Raw genomic sequence first — 19,146 nt, forward strand, 5'->3', positions numbered from 1 at the left:
TGAGACACTTTTATTTCCATTTTACTAATTCATACAGAGTATATATTCAGGGTTACCTGAAACGCAGCCTTCCTGCTCCCAGCCCCTCAGTCCCTCCAGTGAAGCTAAACTGTGGGTTTTTTAGAGTCCTTTTCTTTCATATCAACGTATCATCTAACTTTAAAATTTAGACGCCGAGCATGGTGGCTCACAACTGTAATCCCAGCACTTTGGGAGGCCGAGCGAGGTAGGAGGATCGCTTGAGGCCAGGAGTTTGACACCAGCCTGGGCAACATACAGAGACCCTGTCCTGTCTCCACATAAAATTTTTTCAAAAAAATTAGCCAGGCCTGGTGATGTACTCCTGTGGTCCCAGCTACTTAGGAGACTGAGGTGGGAGGATCTCTTGAGCCTGAGAGGTCAAGGCTGCAGTGAGCTGTGATTGTACCTCTGTACTCCAGCCTGGGCAATAGAGCAAGACCCTAACTAAAAAAAAAAATTTTTAAGAAACAAAACTTCTAAAAAATTGTTTTTGTTGACCTGGCGTGGTGGCTCACACCCATAATCCCAACACTTTGGGAGGCCGAGGCAGGAAGATCACTTGAGCCTAGGAGTTTGAGACCAGCCAGGGCTATAGTGAGACCCCATTTCTTTTTGTTCGTTGGCTGGTTGGTTGGTTTTTGTTGTTGTTAATTTCACAATGAAAGAATCCTCTAGGTCCTAGAGAGAGGATGATGTCCTAGAGTCTAGAACGGGGTCAGAGTCATCTCTCCCCCAAAGCCCCGACAGCAGCTGCCTCAAACCGCCTGCTAGCTGGGATTGTGAAAGAATACAAGTCTGGCCTACTTCCTGATCTGCTGCCCCTTTGAAAGAGGACACCTGGAACCAATGCAGGCCCTCAGGACAGATGAGCTGGAGCTACCTGTTCCCAAAGACCTGTTGACAAAATGGCAGATGACTTCCTGTTTGCCAAAGGAGAAAGGACTGATTGCAGGTTTCTCAGCCCTAGTAGACCTGCGGGGAAAATCTTGCAGCTTATGCAGTCTGAGCCAGTAGTCTTCTGAGACACTCAGGCTGAAGTTAAGAAAGGAATGAATATATATATATATATAGGGGGCGGGGGGAGTTGTAAATACTTATATATAAAATGAGAACCCCTTGCAAAAGGAAGAATATTGCTTTGGTTACATCAGCTATTGAGATGTATTTTGGCGGTAGATTGCAGCAAAAATAATGCAAACGTAGTGCGTAACTACTAGTTAGCTACCTTTAAAAATTCAGAATAGCAGTAGCATCTGCAGATAAGGCAGAAACTCTACTTAATCAATCTAAATTAATCCTGTAACTTTTTTTTTTTTTTTTTTTGAGACAGTCTTGCTCTGTCACCCAGGCTGGAGTGCAGTGGCATGATTTCAGTTCAGTGTAACCTCTGCCTCCCGGGTTCAAGTGATTTACCTGTCTCAGCCTTCTGAGTAGCTGGGATTACAGGCGCCCGCCACCACACCCAGCTAATTTTTGTATTTTTACAAAGATATTTTGTATTTTGTATACAAAATACTTTGTATTTTACAAAGATGCGGTTTCACCATGTTGACCAGGCTGATCTTGAACTCCTGATCTCAGGTGATCCACCCCTCCCTTGGCTTCCCAAAGTGCTGGGATTACAGGCATGAGCCACTGCACCCGTCCTAATCCCGTGGTTCTTGAATCAACTAAGCAACGGGCTTAGTCAAATTCCTCTAACCTGTAATGTTCTTAGGAGCAGGTGAGAAGCATTGCACATGAAATTGTTAGGGCTCAAACAGACCTTGGAAATCATCTAGTGCAACCCCCTCATTTTACACATGAGAAAACTGAGGCCCCCAAAAGTTAAACAGTTTGTCCAAGGTTCCTGGCCTGGCCTGAAGTTGAGGTTTTCGAATCTCTCTGTATAGTGCTGTTTTTGCTTAGCAGTGCTACGTGATTCCTGGATGATGTGTTCTAGCTCCTTAAGCCATTTCTTAACATTGTTTTCTATGGCCCTATTCAAAACATGTAGGCCCATTGATCTCCCAGACGGGCTGGTCAGAGAAGGCTTGGCTCTTTGCACATTGTGATTTCTGCAGTCAGCCCTTGTGTTCCTGGGAACATGAGGATGATGAAGTGGCTGTACTTGTTTCCTTGCCTCTCTAGAGGAGGGGTTTGTCCCTTTTATCTCCATCCCTAAGACGCAGGAAGAAATTACACATTGCCAGCCCTCTAATAGTCTCACCCATGTACTGGATGGGAGCATCCTACTTGAGAAGGCTGTGAACCAGGTGCCCCTTGATAATAATCCCAAGTGTCCTTGAGAAAACAGCCCAGGCACACCTTTTCTTTCCCATAGCACTTTTTGCCAACTGCTGCCTCCTTGTCCTCTGCCCCTACCTGCTCTTGGAAAGCAAAGGTTTAGCAGGAAAACCCAGGGGACTTGAGGGGATGCGCATAGTACTGAAAAGACCTGCGAAATGTGAACGTTGAAATCTGTCCAGCTCATCCTGAAGACACAGAAAGTGCCCCCAAAAAGCCCTTGGTCAGCAGCCAGGATTCCATCCCAGAATGGACAATTTAAGCAACCTGTCTCCTCAGCTGGTCTGGCCTGGTGGTTCCTTCCCTCCCTCCTTGAGCTTCCCTTGGTCTGAGAGGTGGCCTTCTACTTGAAGAAGGCTCATTCTTGGACCCAGGGCGTGTGAGCCACTGCACTTGCTTCTTTATGAATTTCCCAGTAAACTCAAGGTCCCTCCATAAGAAAGGGAAAGGTAGCCAAGCTTCCAAGAACAAGAGATCATATTGTACAAAAAAGGCTCATACAGCAGGAAGGAGCTGGCTCAGGTTTAACCTGAGGTGTTGCCCTGTTAGTCTGCTTTCTCCATTCAGACCAATTCCCACCCAAACCAGGCAGCATTGACCTTGGGAAAACTGCCAGTTTATTAGCCCAGGTACCTTCAGCCCAGTGTCTTTTGCACTCAGATTTTGATTTATTGTCAAGCCATCATAACATTAAGGTCAATTATTATTTTTTTTAAATTCTGTCTCAAGTTTTGAAGCTCCATGGAGTTGCTCTCATTTGTTGTCAAACTCTGTAGAGTTACGGGAAATATCTGAATTCTCAAAATAAGTACAGCCTGTGTCTGTAGAATCCGGCCACTGGAAGCCTGTTCTTTTTTGAAGATGTTGATCAGATGTTCACTGATAAACTTGAGCCCCCTTTTCTTCCTCTGGTCTACCAATCTAGAACGCTGTGACCCATCTCAGGCACACCCCTCTGAGGAACCACCTGACCCTGACCAGTGCTCTGAGGCCCATGCCCATTGGTGTATGAGGACTGCCCACCTGGCCTTGCCTCTGCCCGTACCACGTGGCATCTCCCCAACAACGTGGTCACTTTCTGTGTCTGAGCCCACATCCCACAAAGCACCCAGCCCAAACCCAAAAACCCTTTTGGGAAGGGATGGGATTTTTTTTTTTTTTTTTTTTTTTGAGTCTGAGTCTTGCTCTGTCACCCAGGCTGGAATGCAATGGCACGGTCTCAGCTCACTGCATCCTCTTCCTCCCAGGTTCACGCCATTCTCCTGCCTCAGCCTCCTGAGTAGCTGGGACTACAGGCACCCGCCACCATGCCTGGCTAATTTTTTTGAATTTTTAGTAGAGACGGAGTCTCACCGTGTTAGCCAGGATGGTCTCGATCTCTTGACCTCGTGGTCTGCCCGCCTCGGCCTCCCAAAATGCTGAGATTACAGGCATGAGTCACCGCACCCAGCCAGGGATGGATTTTTTTTTTTTTTTTTTTTTTTTTTTTACTACCGTAGAGGATTTGGACAGGCCAGCCCTGTCCCTATTTCTTGTTTTTTTAAATGTTGGCAGTGCCCACTTTCATTTCTGTACCCTCTGACACCTGCTTTCACACCCTTCCCTTCTCTTTTCTTACTCTCTCCTGTCTGGGTTCTCCCTCATCAAAGGCTTGTCTCAGCTCACTGCCCTGTTAGAGGGCTTTAGAAACCAGGTCACACAGAGTTTGTTATTTGCTACTCAAAGTATGTGGGTTTTTATAGTAACCATAGAAAAATTTGACAGTGGGCCAGGTGCAGTGGCTCATGCCTGTAATCCCAGCACTTTGGGAGGCCAAGGTGGGCGGATCACCTGAGGTCAGGAGTTGGAGACCAGCCTGGCCAACATGGTGAAACCTTGTCTCTACTAAAAATATAAAAAATTAGCCAGGTGTGGTGGCACGTGTCTGTGGTCCCAGCTACGCAGGAGGCTGAGGCACAAGAATCACTTGAACCCGGGAGGCGGAGTTTGCAGCAAGCCAAAATTGCGCCACTGCACTCCAGCCTGGGCGACAGAGCGAGACTCTGTCTCAAAAAATAAATCACATCACATCACATCACATATTAGTAAGACAAATTTAATGAAAGACCAGTAGAATATATCTGAGGCATGCAAAGAAAGGTTATGTTGGAAAAGCTGTTTAATTTACATATTGATAAAATAAAGACAAAAGATTGTGTAATCATCTCAGTGGACAGAAAAATCATCTAATAACATCTAATATCTGGTGAAAATCCTTAGCAATCTAGAATAGAAGGAAACTTTTGGAACTTTATAATCACTCCAATTACCTAGAAATATTATATCTAATAGAAATTCATTAGAAGTGGTTCTATCAAAGTCAGGTTCAAGACAAGCAGGGCACTGTCACCTCTGTTTTTCTATGTCATGTTGTGGAAGCTCTGGCAAAAGATGCAATGAGATAAGAAGATGGTATAAATATTGAAAAGGAGGCCAGGCACAGTGGCTCATGCCTATAATCCTAGCACTTTGGGAGGCCAAGGCAGGTAGATCATGAGGTCAGGAGTTCGAGACCATCCTGGCTAACAAGGTGAAATCCCATCTCTACTAAAAATACAATATATTAGCCGGGTGTGGTGGTGAGTGCCCGTAGTCCTAGCTACTCGGGAGGCTGAGGCAGGAAAATAGCGTGAACCTGGGAGGCAGAGCTTGCAGTGAACCGAGATGGCGCCACTGCACTCCAGCCTGGGTGACAGAGCGAGAGTGTCTCAAAATAAAAATATATGTATATAGGAAAAGAAACCAAACTATCTTTTGTGAGCAAAATGATTTACTTGGAAAAATCTAGTTTCATAAGGGAGCTAAGCAAAACAACCAGACACAGAATCAACACACAGAATCAGTAACTTTCATATACCAGCAGTCACAGTTTAAAACAGAAATTTTTAGGCCAGGCGTGGTGGCTTATCACTTTAGGAGGCCAAGGCAGGCAGGTTGCCTGAGCTCCGGAGTTCAAGACCAGCCTGGGCAACCGGGTGAAACCCCATCTCTACTAAAAAAATCAAAAACTTAGCCAAGCGTGATGGCACGCGCCTGTAATCCCAGCCACTCAGGAGGCTGAGGCATGAGAATTGCTTGAACCCAGGAGGCGGAGGTTGCAGTGAGTCAAGATTGTGCCGCTGCACTCCAGCCTGGGCGACAGATCAAGATTCTGTCTCAAAAACATATATAATAGAAATTTTAAATCCCATTTTATTTTTGCCATAACCCCAAGGAAGATTTTGGCCCCATTTTACAAATGTAAAAAGTGGAGTTAGACATTAACTTGACCAAAATCATCTTATAATTAGCAGAGAATGATTCAAATGTAGTCTGCCTGAGCTGAGACCCTGTTGTTTTCAGCATTGTAATACTCCCCTGCATTTCTTTTGTTTAGTGCCTCATATTAGGTTGCACGCTTCTTAATTGGACATCTTTTTTTTTTTTAGACAGGGTCTTGATTTGTTGCCCAGGCTGGTCTCGAACTCTTGGCTTTGAGCAATCCTCCTGCCTCAGCCTCCCAAAGCGCTGGGATTACAGGCATGAGTGACTGCACCCAGCTGGACATCTTTTTAGTAACAGGCATTGACATTGAGTCAGAGTCAAACCCAGAGGCAAGAGAGTTTTTAGAGGATACATTTGAAGGTGGCAAGGGCTGTGCTCCCTGCATCATAGTGCACAAGACCTCCCAGTGTCAGCTGGGCCCAGATGGCAATGCCAGCCTGGAGACATAATGTCTCCTGTCCACAGCAGGAGACATTAAACACCCACTCTGACCTGTTCTCTCAGGATGCTGCAGTCATGCCTCCTAGGAGCCTGAAGTCCCCGAACACAGAGTAGTCACAGAGGACCTCTGCTTTTGTTCTTCAAAGCCCTAACAGTTCATAGACCCCCCACTGGAGAGCAAGGCGAGTGTAGATACAGTTGGGAGCATGCGATTGCCAAGTCTTTGATTGAAGGTGACAGCTCTCAGGTTGGTAGGTTGGTAGGTGTCAGTAGCTTATGCACAGAAATAACAGAGAGATGTTTAAGAATCTTGCTTGTGTATTAGGTATGTGCATACCTCGGGTGGGCTGCTTTTCTGCAGCCCAAGGAAACCAGGGCAGAGTTACAGGAGAGCCAGTTCAGAGGTGCATGAGGGTAAAAGAAGATTTGTTTTCCCCTTGCCTTTCTTGGAGATGCCCTGGTAGTACATTCCTTTTGTTTGTAGGTCACACTAGCTGCTTTGTAAGGTTCGTCTGTTAGCATCGATCTGAAATAAGCCTTGGCTTCCAGTGGAGCATTCCCGGAGTTCAGATGGCCCTGAACAACTGGGCCTGTAAGGCTGCAGGCTGAGCTAGGACACACCCTCAGCTCTGCCCTCAGGAGGTAGTAGACTGTGGACGTGCCTCCCAAGTTCTTCTGGCCTTCTTGCTTCACTGTAGAAATTCCTCATCGGATAAGGCCTTTCTCAGTCTCACATCCTCTGACAAATGTCTAGGGAGCTTTACACGGATTGTGCAGGGAGAGAGGCTGCACAGGGAGGGAGGGCTGGGGAAGTGGGATGGGAGTATCGGAAGGTAGCGTTTCTGATCAACTCATGAGTCCTAGGAAAAGCTGGATGTGCCTCATTTCTCAGAAGGACTTTCTACACATTATTAACCCAAACATGGGTCACAGAAAATAGGCTGGGTTAGGGTGAACAGATGACTAACACAGTGGTGACCGTGATGTGTTAACTGGGTTTCTGAGAACTAAGTACTGAGAGCGTATTACAACGTTCGATACAAGGGTAACGTCTAACCTAATAGATGACTGTAACGTGACTGTTGGATAAGAATTTAACTCTTGAGACTTGAATCACACTGAAGGGCCCTGATTACTCATTTCAGAGGTATTTATTGACATCTGTAGTAACCTTTGTACTGTGAGACATCATCTCCTCATCTCCTGGGTTTGTATACAGCAGGGTGTGCCTTGTGACTTGGAGAAGTTGTGTTTTGTGTTAATCTCAACAAAATACCTCTCAGCGTAGGAGTTGGAAGTGGACTTACCTGGGTGTGAGAGGCAGCAGTGTGTGGGGCCCATTAGAAATCTCCCTGGGCTTTGTGGTCAGGGAGGCTGCATTTCAGTCCTAGCTCTGCCAGTGATTCTGTGCTGCCATGGCCTGGATTCCCCATCTCTCAGAGTCCCTTAGTGCCAGTGTGTGACGTGGAGATGATGTTTTACCTGTGACCTGCTGGCTGTGTTGAGGAACTGTGTCCACACGTAGCTCAGGGCCTGGCACATCATTAGCACTCACACATACAACACCAAGAAGAGCTGTTTGCGAGGAAGAGGAGGGACGCTGGGGAGGAGTAAGGGCTAGAGAGAAGCCAGGAGTGTGGTGCCTGTGGGACTGCTGCCACAGGAAGGAATCTAAAGTGAAGGGAAAGTGCACCCAAGTGACAAACCCAGTATATTCTGGCTTAAGTTACAAGAGAATTGGTTTTCATCACTGGGACATCCTAGAGTGGATCAGGATTCAGGCTTGGCTGGATCCAGCAGCTCAAAGGGTCTAAGGGTGGCTTCTCTTGTTCTCATCCTCAGACAAGTCCTTTCCCCACACCAGTGCCAGGATTCAAGGCTTATAGGACCCTTAGATCTTGATTACAGAAATGGAGACAGCTGCTTTTCTGACCTCTCTGTCAAAAATCTCTCTATATTGCTTCAGAGAGCACTGTGTGTTCATATTGAAATTAGTCACCATGGCTTGGGGGATCAGAAACAGGCATCAGCCATGCATGGCATAGACCAAACCCAAGTAGAGAAAAATCCAGGAGGGTTGGGTCCCCAGAGAGATGCTGCACGTGTGGACCAAGGTTTAAAAACTAACAGTGCTTATGTTGTATAATGGAAATATAGGTGTGTTTTTCCTAAATTCTTGTGCTATTTTTCTGAGTATGTATTACTTTATAAATGGGAGGAGGATAAAAATAACTTTTATTAGTCTGTTTGTTTTGATCTTGTCCCTAAAATGATTTATGATAGCTAACAAAAGCATGTAAAATAATAGACAAGTCCAGGTATGGTAGCTCATGGCAGTAATCCCAGCACATTGGGAGGCCAAAGCAGGAGGATCACTTGAACCCAGGAGTTCAAGACCAGCCTGGGCAACTTGGCAAGACCCCCATCTCTACAAAAAATACAAAAATTAGCCAGGGGTGGTGGTGCACACCTATTGTCCCGGCTACTCAGGAGGCTGAAGCAGGAGGATTACTTGAGCTGTGTTCGTGCCACGGCACTCCAGCTTGGGTGACAAAGCAAGATCCTGTCTCAAATACATAAATTAATAAATTTAAATATATATATATGCAAATGAGATGAGAGGAATATACAAGTAAAAAACAATAACCAAGGGAAAGTTCCTGTAGCTTTGCCAGAAAGAGAGCATCTAGATATCAGGAAAAACCTTTTCTTTTCATCTGTTTAGTTGGGGAATTGTGGAGGGTAGAGGGATATGTCACTCTAAGCACGCAGAAGGAAGGGTAGCAATTCTAGGGACCCTGGTTTTAAAGATGGTTGCCAGCTGCATCTAACAAGGCCCCTGGATAGCCCCTGGGCCCAGAGGGTTGTGGAGTATGACCACCACCTGGGGTCACCTGGCCTGCTCGGTTGTGTCTCAGGTGAGAGTATTAGTCTATTTTCTGGCTGCTGATAAAGACATACTGGAGAGTAGGCAATTTACAAAAGAAGTTTAATTGGACTTACAGTTCCACATGGCTGGGGAAGCCACACAATCATGGCAGAAGGCAAGGAGGAGCAAGTCACATCTTACGCGGATGGTGGCCCGCAGAAAAAGAGCTTGTGCAGGGGAACGTCTCTTTTTAAAACCATCAGATCTGAGACTTATTCATTGTCAGGAGGACAGCACGGGAAAGACTTGCCCAATGATTCAGTTACCTCCCGGCAGGTCCCTCCCACAAATTCATGATGAGTTTTGGGTGGGGACACAGCCAAACCATATCAGGTGGTATACTGGGGGCCTGTGGGATCTGCTTGTACAGTGCGCACTGATAGTTAATCATCTTCCGAAGACATGGTTACGGAGACTCCAGTCTTAAGTTGACATCTCTAGTGGGCAAAACAGCTCTGTACTCACCCTTCACAGAGGTGGCCTTTGTTCTTCTATGCAGTCATCCATCTCACTTCCAGTTTAAAGTGACGTCCAAGTCTTGCTCCCAACCCCAAAGATACAAAATTTATTCCTGGAAATCCAGTACTCAAGATACCCCAGAGGTATCCTTACCTCTGAGACTCTCCCAGGTGGAGATTTCCCCCCAGTATAAACATGTGGGTTTCATTTTTGCCTCTGTGCATCTTCCCAGCTTGCCATAATACCTCTCAGCCAGGGCCACAAATGGGATAACCATTCTTTTGTTTATGTTTCGTTTTTTGTTGTTGTTGTTGCTATTGTTGTTTTGTTTTGTTTTTTTTTCTTTTGTTTGAGATGGAATCTTGCTCTGTCACCCAAGCTGGAGTACAGTGACTCAATCTCAACTCACTGCAGCCTCTGCTTTCTGGGTTCAAACAATTCTCCTGCCTTAGCCTCCCAAGTAGCTGGGATTATAGGCGCCTGCCACCATGCCTGGCTAATTTTTGTATTTTTAGTAGAGACAGGGTTTTGCCATATTGGCCAGGCTGATCTTGAACTCCTTACCTCAGGTGATCTGCCTGCCTCGGCCTCCCAAAGTGCTGGCATTACAGGCCTGAGCCACCACACCTGGCCAGGGTAACCACTCTTGATCAAACTAGAACACACCTTTGGGGCGCCTGGTATATCCAGCCTTTCCCCTGCATCTGGTCACTATTCCCACATTTAAGAAAAAGCCACCTTTCTAGGGTCTGGTGGCTGGGCTTCTCTGCCTGTTGAGCCAGCCACATTGTGTTTAGACAATCTAGCCATTCAGGGGTCCTCCTGTTGTAGCCAAGACAAGCTCAATATTTTGGGAAGACCAGCAAGATGTCACAACGGGGGAATACGTAATATTTGAATAGTGCATGTTAGGTTTGGTACATGGGGTTTTTGTTGTTGTTTTTAAATTGACTCTTGGTTACCTCCCTCTACACAGACAGCTACAGACAGTTCTTCTAATTCCTCTCAGAAGAGAGAGCAACCTACTCGGACAATCTCCTCTCCCACATCCTGTGAGCACCGGAGGATTTATACCCTGGGCCACCTCCATGACTCATACCCCACGGACCACTATCACCTCGATCAGGTGAGCAGAGCCCTGTTCCTCTGAGGGCATCAGGGTGGTGCCTCTGATTCTGGAATGGCCTCTTTCCCCTCCTATTCAGCCAAATTCCATGACCACAGGCCTCTCCTGCTCTCCTGCTTTTACCCCCACTTCATACTGAAAGTGGCATTGGTGGTGGCACCTCAGCCTCATCCAGTGTTTTCTGTGTGCCAGACACCTTGCCAAACCCTTTATATGCTTTATGTGGTTTAATCCTCAGAAACTGCCCCACAAGGCAAGTCATTAGCCGCCCCAGGTTATAGATGAGGAAGCTGAGGCTTAGAGAGGTGGAGTATCTGATGGAATGAGATTCAAATCCAAGCCTGTTCTCACCCAGGGGGCTACACTGCCTCCTGCATTCCTCTGTCCAAAGGGCCTCCCGGCTTGTGTGGAAGCCCAGAGCCACAATCAGGACTAAGGAATGCTGCAGACTTGGCTCGACCCCCAGCCTTACAGGCTACAGGCCCAGTCTTGCTCAGGCAGATGTAGCTGGAGCTCAGAATTCAGTAGTTCAACAAATATTTACCAAGTGGCTGCTTTGCAGAGCAAGTTCCCAAATCATGGGGCATGGACTGGTGCCTGTGTGGGGTGCTGTGGCCACTAGGCTGCTTTTAAATGAGAAAAAACGGCAGTTAGTTGTTTTGTTTTGTTTTTAACATGAAACTAGATTTGACTCTTTTTTAAAAAATTATTTTAGATTGTGCTTCCTAGTATTTTGGGATTAAAATGTCCTATTTAAAAATCACGTTATTGGCCGGGCACAGTGGCTCACGCCTGTAATCCCAGCCCTTTGGGAGTCTGAGGCAGGTGGATCACGAGGTCAGGAGATCGAGATCATCCTGGCTAATGCGGTGAAACACCATGTCTACTAAAAATACAAAAAATTAGCTGGTCATGGCGACAGGTGCCTGTAGTCCCAGCTACTCAGGAGGCTGAGGGAGGAGAATGAACCCAGGAGGCAAAGCTGGCAGTGAGCCGAGATCGCGCCCCCGCATTCCAGCCTGGGCAACAGAGCGAGACTCCATCTCAAATAAATAAATAAATAAATAAAAATCACATTATGGTATCAGTAGATGGAAATTAACTTTTTTACTTTCCTTACTGTCCAGAGTAAAGAATTAATAAAGCCTGTGTCAGTTTCCGAGATTTGTTTTGAAATCCTTCTGAATCGTGAGTTTCAAAAATCTAGGCAACTCTGATACCAAGAATTTGACAGGAATTAAGGCAAACTGTGTGGGACATGGCCCTGCTGCCCTCTGGCAGGAAGTGATGGGTAAATCTAATAAGCACATGATCAGGTCTATAACAATATGATAATGACTGTGATGGCGACAGGTATCACGTTCATCCTGTGAGCGAGGCTGTGAGCTGACACCCTGTGTAGATTATTTCTCTTCATTCTCAAAACAATCCTATGCAGTTTGACAGAAAGGGAACCTGAGTCTTAGGTACCAGCTAGAAAATGTCAGCACTTGACTGCAGTGGGCCACTCCAGAGCCACGTTCCTCAGCCCCTGAAAAACCTTCCTGCCCAAAGTACATCAAAAGCAAGAAGTCTCAGTTCTCTGCCTCCACTGAGAGGCCCTGGGTGAGCCAGGGTTATGTGCATGTACTTAATAAATATTTATTCATTGTCTGCTGCTGTGGACAAGGCAGGGTTGCAGCCTGTAGCAGAACTAACTGCAGAGAAAAGCCTCTTCCACCCTGAGGGAGAATGCAGTTTAGATTTGCAGGTTTCTAGAGGGTGTGACTCTTGGTCTGGCCTCTCACTGTTTGTGACATCCTGGCAGGAGTGGAACTTCAGACAGTTTCCGGAGCCTTCACTCTATCCTTCTCCTGTCTGCATCTTATCTTCCCAACCAGATGACAGAGTGAGCCTTGTGTTTCCTAGTGTCCCCTGTCTCTTGAAGGAGAGACCCACAGGGAGAAATGCATCTCCTGTTGTGATCCTTTGTGGACATACTGTGCACATATGGATAATGAAGTTTCGTAAAACAGGACTTAACCTTATAACATGTATGGCACTCCAGTGTCCTTATTCTATTTCAATTTTCAAAAAGCCAGCCTTACAAAAGAGAACATACTGTACAAAAATAGGCAAAAGTACTGCAAGCCTTTAGAAGTCAGTGTAGCCCTCACACTCGGGCTAGGAGGGCCCTGAGGGAGGCGGAAGATACTCTGGGGCACAGGTCCTATTCTGCCTCTTGATCTGAGTGTGCCATGCTCCTGAGAACGCATCACACTGTGCCCCTGCCATATGCACACTCCCCTGCCTGTATGGCAGTGCGTCACCAGAAAGGGAAAATACTGCTGGTCTCAACCCACGAAATTGATTTCCTGGCCCAGTAATGGATTGAGACTCTTTGAAATACATCTTTGACTGGACGACAGGATATTCAGTAGTTTCAGGAGGGGTCTGTTTCTTCACGGAGCACCGTGGGGGAGTTCTTGAGAAAGGTGCATTTTGGACGACTAGGGAGGGAGAAGGTGGGGTTTTTTTGTTTTTTGTATGTTGGTTTTTTGGCCACTGCTGTAAAATAATGTCTCCTCTCTCACGGGACAGCCGATGCCAAGGCCCTACCGCCAGGTGAGCTTCCCAGACGACGACGAGGAGATCGTGCGCATCAACCCCCGGGAGAAGATCTGGATGACGGGGTACGAGGATTACCGGCACGCGCCCGTCAGGGGCAAGTACCCGGACCCCTCGGAGGACGCGGACTCCTCCTACGTGCGCTTCGCCAAGGGCGAGGTCCCCAAGCACGACTACAACTACCCCTACGTGGACTCCTCAGACTTTGGCCTCGGTGAGGACCCCAAAGGCCGCGGGGGCAGCGTGATCAAGACGCAGCCGTCCCGGGGCAAGTCGCGGCGGCGGAAGGAGGACGGAGAGCGCTCGCGGTGCGTGTACTGCAGGGACATGTTCAACCACGAGGAGAACCGCAGGGGTCACTGCCAGGACGCGCCCGACTCCGTGAGAACTTGCATCCGCCGGGTGAGCTGCATGTGGTGCGCGGACAGCATGCTCTATCACTGTATGTCGGACCCCGAGGGAGACTATACAGACCCTTGCTCGTGCGATACTAGCGACGAGAAGTTTTGCCTCCGGTGGATGGCTCTTATTGCCTTGTCTTTCCTGGCCCCCTGTATGTGCTGTTACCTGCCCCTTCGGGCCTGCTACCACTGCGGAGTGATGTGTAGGTGCTGTGGCGGGAAGCACAAAGCGGCCGCGTGACTCAGTTTCCCTCCCTTCTCCCTCCTCCATCCGCAGCCACAGGGGAACTCGTCTCTTACATACCCTCAACTTCTCCCCCGCTCCCTTCCACTCCAAGGAGCGAGGAGGGCAAGAGACCTCCCAGCTCCCTGGTACCTTGAGGCACCATTCCAGCCAGGGACGCTGCCGGGTAGACTCTCCACTCCCCCCGCCGCCCACACTGCAGCAGCCACACCCATACACACACGCTCGCACAGTGTTCTGAGGAAGGAACCTTCGCCACAGACTCCTGTACTATTAACAATCTGTAACCAAGCTAACTGTCTCATCCATGTGTTGATTTCCTGTTTCCTCCTCCCCCGCCTCTTCCAGTTCAAAGGAGTCTGCAGTTGGAACTGCTGATTTTCGGTGGGTTTTGTAATTGATTTTTCCAAGAGCGTCGAAGACTTTCTCTTGGTTCACCTTGCCTGTCGCTAGCAAGCATCTGGTTCTGCGGAAATGGGATGTGAGAATGATGAAACCCAACAGAAGTATCTCAGCCTACAGTCAGTTATTATGTATAGGAGGTGAGCTAGTTAACAAACTTGTACCACAAAACAATATCGCTTTAACTTTTCTAAAGCCAAATTTCCCATGTAAGCTGCAGTTTCTATCTTTAGCCCATCATCATTTTCTGCCCCCCCAAAATCTGTTGAAATGATTCACTGATGCAAAACACTCACCCGTAATAGACTGAGAATTGAGCCTTAACTTCAGATTAACTTGTGAGAATCAGGAAAATTCCTTAAACTGCATTGCATCCTCTTGGACCAGGGCTAGAATGGGGATTTCAGGTTTCTATGAGCCTCCCCGTTACCCCTAAAGTAGACCATTTTTTAAATTGTGTTGCCACCACTTCTAAAAATTTAGCAATATTAGAATAGGATACTAGTGAAGTAAGAAATTTTGCTTGTTGTTTTGCAAACCAAATAGTTTCCTCAAACACAAACCAGTGTTCCCACGAACAAGTTCCAATTGAGAAACACAAAGGTTATGGTGAATAAAACCATAGGGAGCTTCCCCCCAACCCCTGGCTATTTTATATTAATGGGGAGAGGGGATTTTTAAATGTCATGAAGAGTGGTGGGTTGCATTTTCTTCATGGGTTTATGTTTTTGTTTTCCTTTTGGACTCGATTTCACATCACCAAATTCCTCATTTATACTTGGGGAAAAAACAAGGCCATATGTAAAAACCCTTCCAATGCCTAAGTGTCTTTCTCCTGCAACTCCAAACCCAGACTCGCCACTTTAGGTGCACAGGTGGTTAGGTCAGCCAACTGGTTCTGCCTGTCGCCTTGCCACGGAGGAGGCTTCTGAGGAGGCTTCTAATAGCTGGAAAAGAGTATTTTTCTAATATGTCGCAAGGATTAGCCAAATCTTCTTATTGAAGAAAGAAGAAAAGTGAAGAGTGGTTACCTATACCTAGCATAGTACAATCAGAACCTCGTGGAGACCACCGGGGACGGGCTTGTGGACGCCGGCTGTTCTTCCTGCCACTATCTTTCTGTGGTAACGGCCATCCGAAGACGTGGCCTGCTCCCCACTTCCTTTCCCCACTCCTTTATTGCACACAGGACACCAGTCTTCAAGGAAAGGGACTTTTTTCCAGTCTGTCAATCATACTGGGCAAGTGCTAGCTGTGCTCACCTTCCTGGGGCTGTTTCCAGCTCGTCCGCAAGCTCATCACGTTTCTTTAGTAGATTACCGGTGTAAATACCCAGTGTGCTTATGAGTCTGTTAGTGACGTCTTCATTCGTTGGAGTAACTGGTTTAGGCTTTCCAGTTTGGAAAAGGAGCAGAGAGCTGTCCATCTGGATTGATGGAAGAAAAGAGAACCTCATCCATGCCTGGAGAACATCTAGAAAACCTTCAGCCAGCCTCCAGTGCTGTTGAGAGACCACCTGCCCCCGACCCAGAGGCACCTCCTTGGGGTCTTTCTCTAGGGTCTCTTCTCTACAAAGCACAACACTAATGTTCATTTCCTTAGACCTCAGTTCGAGTGCCCCTATTTATTTCAATAAGAACGCACATATCCCGGCAGTTTTTTGTTTGTCACCTCTATTTAGTTGTAACCTGTTTCTCTCCTTTCACCCCTTGTCCTTTTCCACCCTTTTAAGAGTTATGCTAGCAAATCTTACTCCACGTATACTTTTTGGTTTGCGAAGGCATCGGTTAAGGGCACAAAGACAGCCATGGGGACATTTATGTAAATACGTCTCTCTAATTGCCACACTGCAGCTGGACAGTGTGTAGTATTTTCCCAGTCAGCTTTGCCATACTGACATCAATCATTTGAGAGAAATTATTCAGATTTTATTTTTGTATCTGTGGTAACAAAACATTAACCAAAAGATTTTCTGTCCAGAAGCCTCCCCGACCCCCCAAGCTATTTGCTCACATTAACAAATTAAAGTGCCTGAAGCATAATTCATTCTTTACCTGTATACTAAAAACCCTGTTGTATTGATTTTTTTATAATAAGCCTTTTTACCTCTGTGTAAAAAATATATATACAAGTGTATGATGTACATTTTAGTTCTTAACTTTTTTTTATGGTTTCTAATATGTATGACCAATGTAGTCATTGCTTTAAAATGTACCGTGTAAATATAAACACATCCTATCAGATCGCTGGCTTTGGGGTATTTGTCTGGCTGGAGACGGGGTGATGCTAGAGCGTTGGCAGATCTTGGAGTTCCCACATACAGGATGGGACAGGGCTTCCTGTGCCGAAGGACATGTGGACACCAGTCTGTTTTTTCAAGGCCCTTTCCTCCTATGGTTATGTCATATTCCCAAGGGGAGACTGCAGCTCCTTGGGCTCGGATGCCTCAGTGAAAGGAAGGCTGCAGGCCACCGCCCAGGAACACCCCCTCTTCCTAGGCCTGGCTTCCCCAGTGAGCGCTCCTCCGAGGGAACAGCTGTACTTCCTCTAAGTTGTTTTCCACTGATCCCTGCTGAACCTCAGGGGTGTGTGTGTGTGTGTGTGTGTGTGTGTGTGTGTGTGTGTGTGTGTAGTTTGGAGGACAATTTCTTGCAGAAAACAGTTAACACTGTAAGATGCTTGGTCCCCTCCGAGCAGCTCTCTTTGGCCCACTTTCCTTTTCCAAATGGACTCTTTGGATGCTCCAGAGCTACAGTGACAATCCCCAGGAGGAAATAAAGTATGAGGTCTTTTGAGGGTCACAGAAAAACGTTTCTCTAGAGAAAGGAGTAGGGCCCTTAAAAGGAGATGTATAGGAGGGGCCCTATGTATCATTTCAGTTTTAACTCTTCCTAGAGGTGGTGATTTCCCCAAGCCACTGGCAAAGGTAAGAAGCATGGAGAGACGCTGGAAGTTAGGAAGGGAGAGGAGGACGTGGAGGAGTGGGGAAAGAGTCCTGCAAGCTCACTTGCCTTCATGCTCCCTGCAAGACAGGGCTCTCCTGTCATCCCTGTGTCACAGTTAAGCAACTGAAGCTTAGGGTGAGTAACAGGTAACCTGTGGTCCCAGGAGGCAAGGGCTGAACCAGGCTGAGCTGGGCTAGCCAACTCCTGAACCAGGCCTCACTCTGATGCCTCTGTTCCCTCCCTCCCTGCTGGTGGCCTTGACAAGTGGGCGACAGTCAAGAGCTTTATCCTGTCCGTCTGGTTTTCTGGGGTGCCCTCAGGCTGTCTCAAGTATAGCTTGTCTTTGGTGTCCTATGTGCTAGGCCAGGAACTAGGCATACCACCAACGTCATGTTTAACTTTCTGCGGAATACGGGATTCTTTTCCACCTTACAAGTGAGGAAGCACATGTAGAGAGAGAACAGTAACCCTCAGTATCCATGGGCGATTGGTTCCAGGACCCCCTGCAGATAGAAAATCCACAGATGCTCAAGTCCCTGATGTATTTGCATATAACCTATACACATCCTCCTTCTTGTATCCTTTTTTTTTCTTTTTTTTGAGACAGGGTTTCACTCTGTTGACCAGGCTGGAGTAGTGGTGCGACACTGCTCACCACAGCCTCAACCTCCCACTTCCTGTATACTTTAAATCATACTTATAATACCTAATACAATGTGAATGCTATGTGAATTGTTGTTATACTGTATTGTTTAGGGAATAATGACAACAACAAAAAGTCTGTACATGTTCAACCATCCCCCCCCTTTTTTTTTTTGAGACAGGGTCTCACTTTGTCACCTAGGCTGGAGTGCAGTGGCACAATCATGGCTCACTGTAGCCTTGACCTCCTGGACTCAAGTGATTCTCTCACCTCATCCCCCCGAGTAGCTAGGACTACAGGTGCATATCACCTTGCCCAGTTAACTGTTTTTTAAATTTTTTCATAGAGATGGAGGTCTCACTATGTTGCCCAGGCTGGTCCTGACCTCCTGGGCTCAAGAGATCCTCCCACCTCAGCCTCCCAAAGTGCTGGGATTACAGTCCTGAACCACTATGCCTGGCCCTTTTTTTGTTTTGTTTTTTTCTTTTCTTTTTTTTTTTTTTTTTTTTTTTTTTTTTTTTGAGACGGAGTCTCGCTCTGTTGCCCAGGCTGGAGTGCAGTGGCCGGATCTCAGCTCACTGCAAGCTCCGCCTCCCAGGTTTAGGCCATTCTCCTACCTCAGCCTCCCGAGCAGCCGGGACTACAGGCGCCTGCCAGCTCGCCCGGCTAGTTTTTTTGTATTTTTTAGTACAGGCGGGGTTTCACTGTGTTAGCTGGGATGGTCTCGATCTCCTGACCTCGTGATCCACCCATCTCGGCCTTCCAAAGTGCTGGGATTACAGGCTTGAGCCACTGCTCCCGGCCTGTTTTGTTTTTTTCTTAACCTCTATTAAAACACTAATGAATATTTTCTTTTCTTTCTTTTTTTTGAGACTGAGTTTCGCTCTTGTTGCCCAGGCTGGAGTGCAGTGTTACGATCTCCTGGGTTCAAGTGATTCTCCTGCCTCAGCCTCCCGTGTAGCTGGAATTACAGGCACCCGCCACCACACCCGGCTAATTTTGTATTTTTAGTAGAGACAGGGTTTCACTATGTTGGCCAGGCCGGTCTCAAGCACCTGACCTCAAGTGATCCACCCACCTTGGCCTCCCAAAATGTTGGGATTACAGGCATGAGCCACTGCGCCCGGCCTAAATGAATATATTTTCGATGTGAGGTTGGTTGAATCCACAGATGCAGAAAACATGGATACAGAGGACCGACTACACCTAACTCCATCAAGGTCGCTGGACAGCCTTTCTGCCATGGCAAGTGACTTCACCTTTCTGAGTTTCCTCAGATTTAACAAGTGGGATAATACCTACCCTCAGCTGGCATGAAGGTTAAACGGTATGCTTTAGT

At 47.0% G+C, this 19,146-nt stretch overlaps 1 protein-coding gene across 3 annotated transcripts in view; it reads left to right on the plus strand.

The window, feature by feature from the left end:
- SPRED2 (sprouty related EVH1 domain containing 2) overlaps window positions 1-16,460 on the plus strand; it is a 126,483-nt gene extending 110,023 nt beyond the window's left edge. For 2 of the 3 annotated variants that reach the window (XM_077958313.1, XM_015112508.3), the window contains 2 exons: window positions 10,416-10,565; window positions 13,146-16,460. In XM_077958313.1, coding sequence (XP_077814439.1) covers window positions 10,416-10,565; window positions 13,146-13,814 — 819 coding nt within the window. In that variant the 3' untranslated portion in view covers window positions 13,815-16,460. 3 annotated transcript variants of the gene reach the window in all.
- The last annotated feature ends 2,686 nt before the right edge of the window (window positions 16,461-19,146 follow it).

This window comes from Macaca mulatta, chromosome 13 (assembly GCF_049350105.2).
Source record: "Macaca mulatta isolate MMU2019108-1 chromosome 13, T2T-MMU8v2.0, whole genome shotgun sequence".
NCBI classification, from domain to species: Eukaryota; Metazoa; Chordata; class Mammalia; order Primates; family Cercopithecidae; genus Macaca; species Macaca mulatta.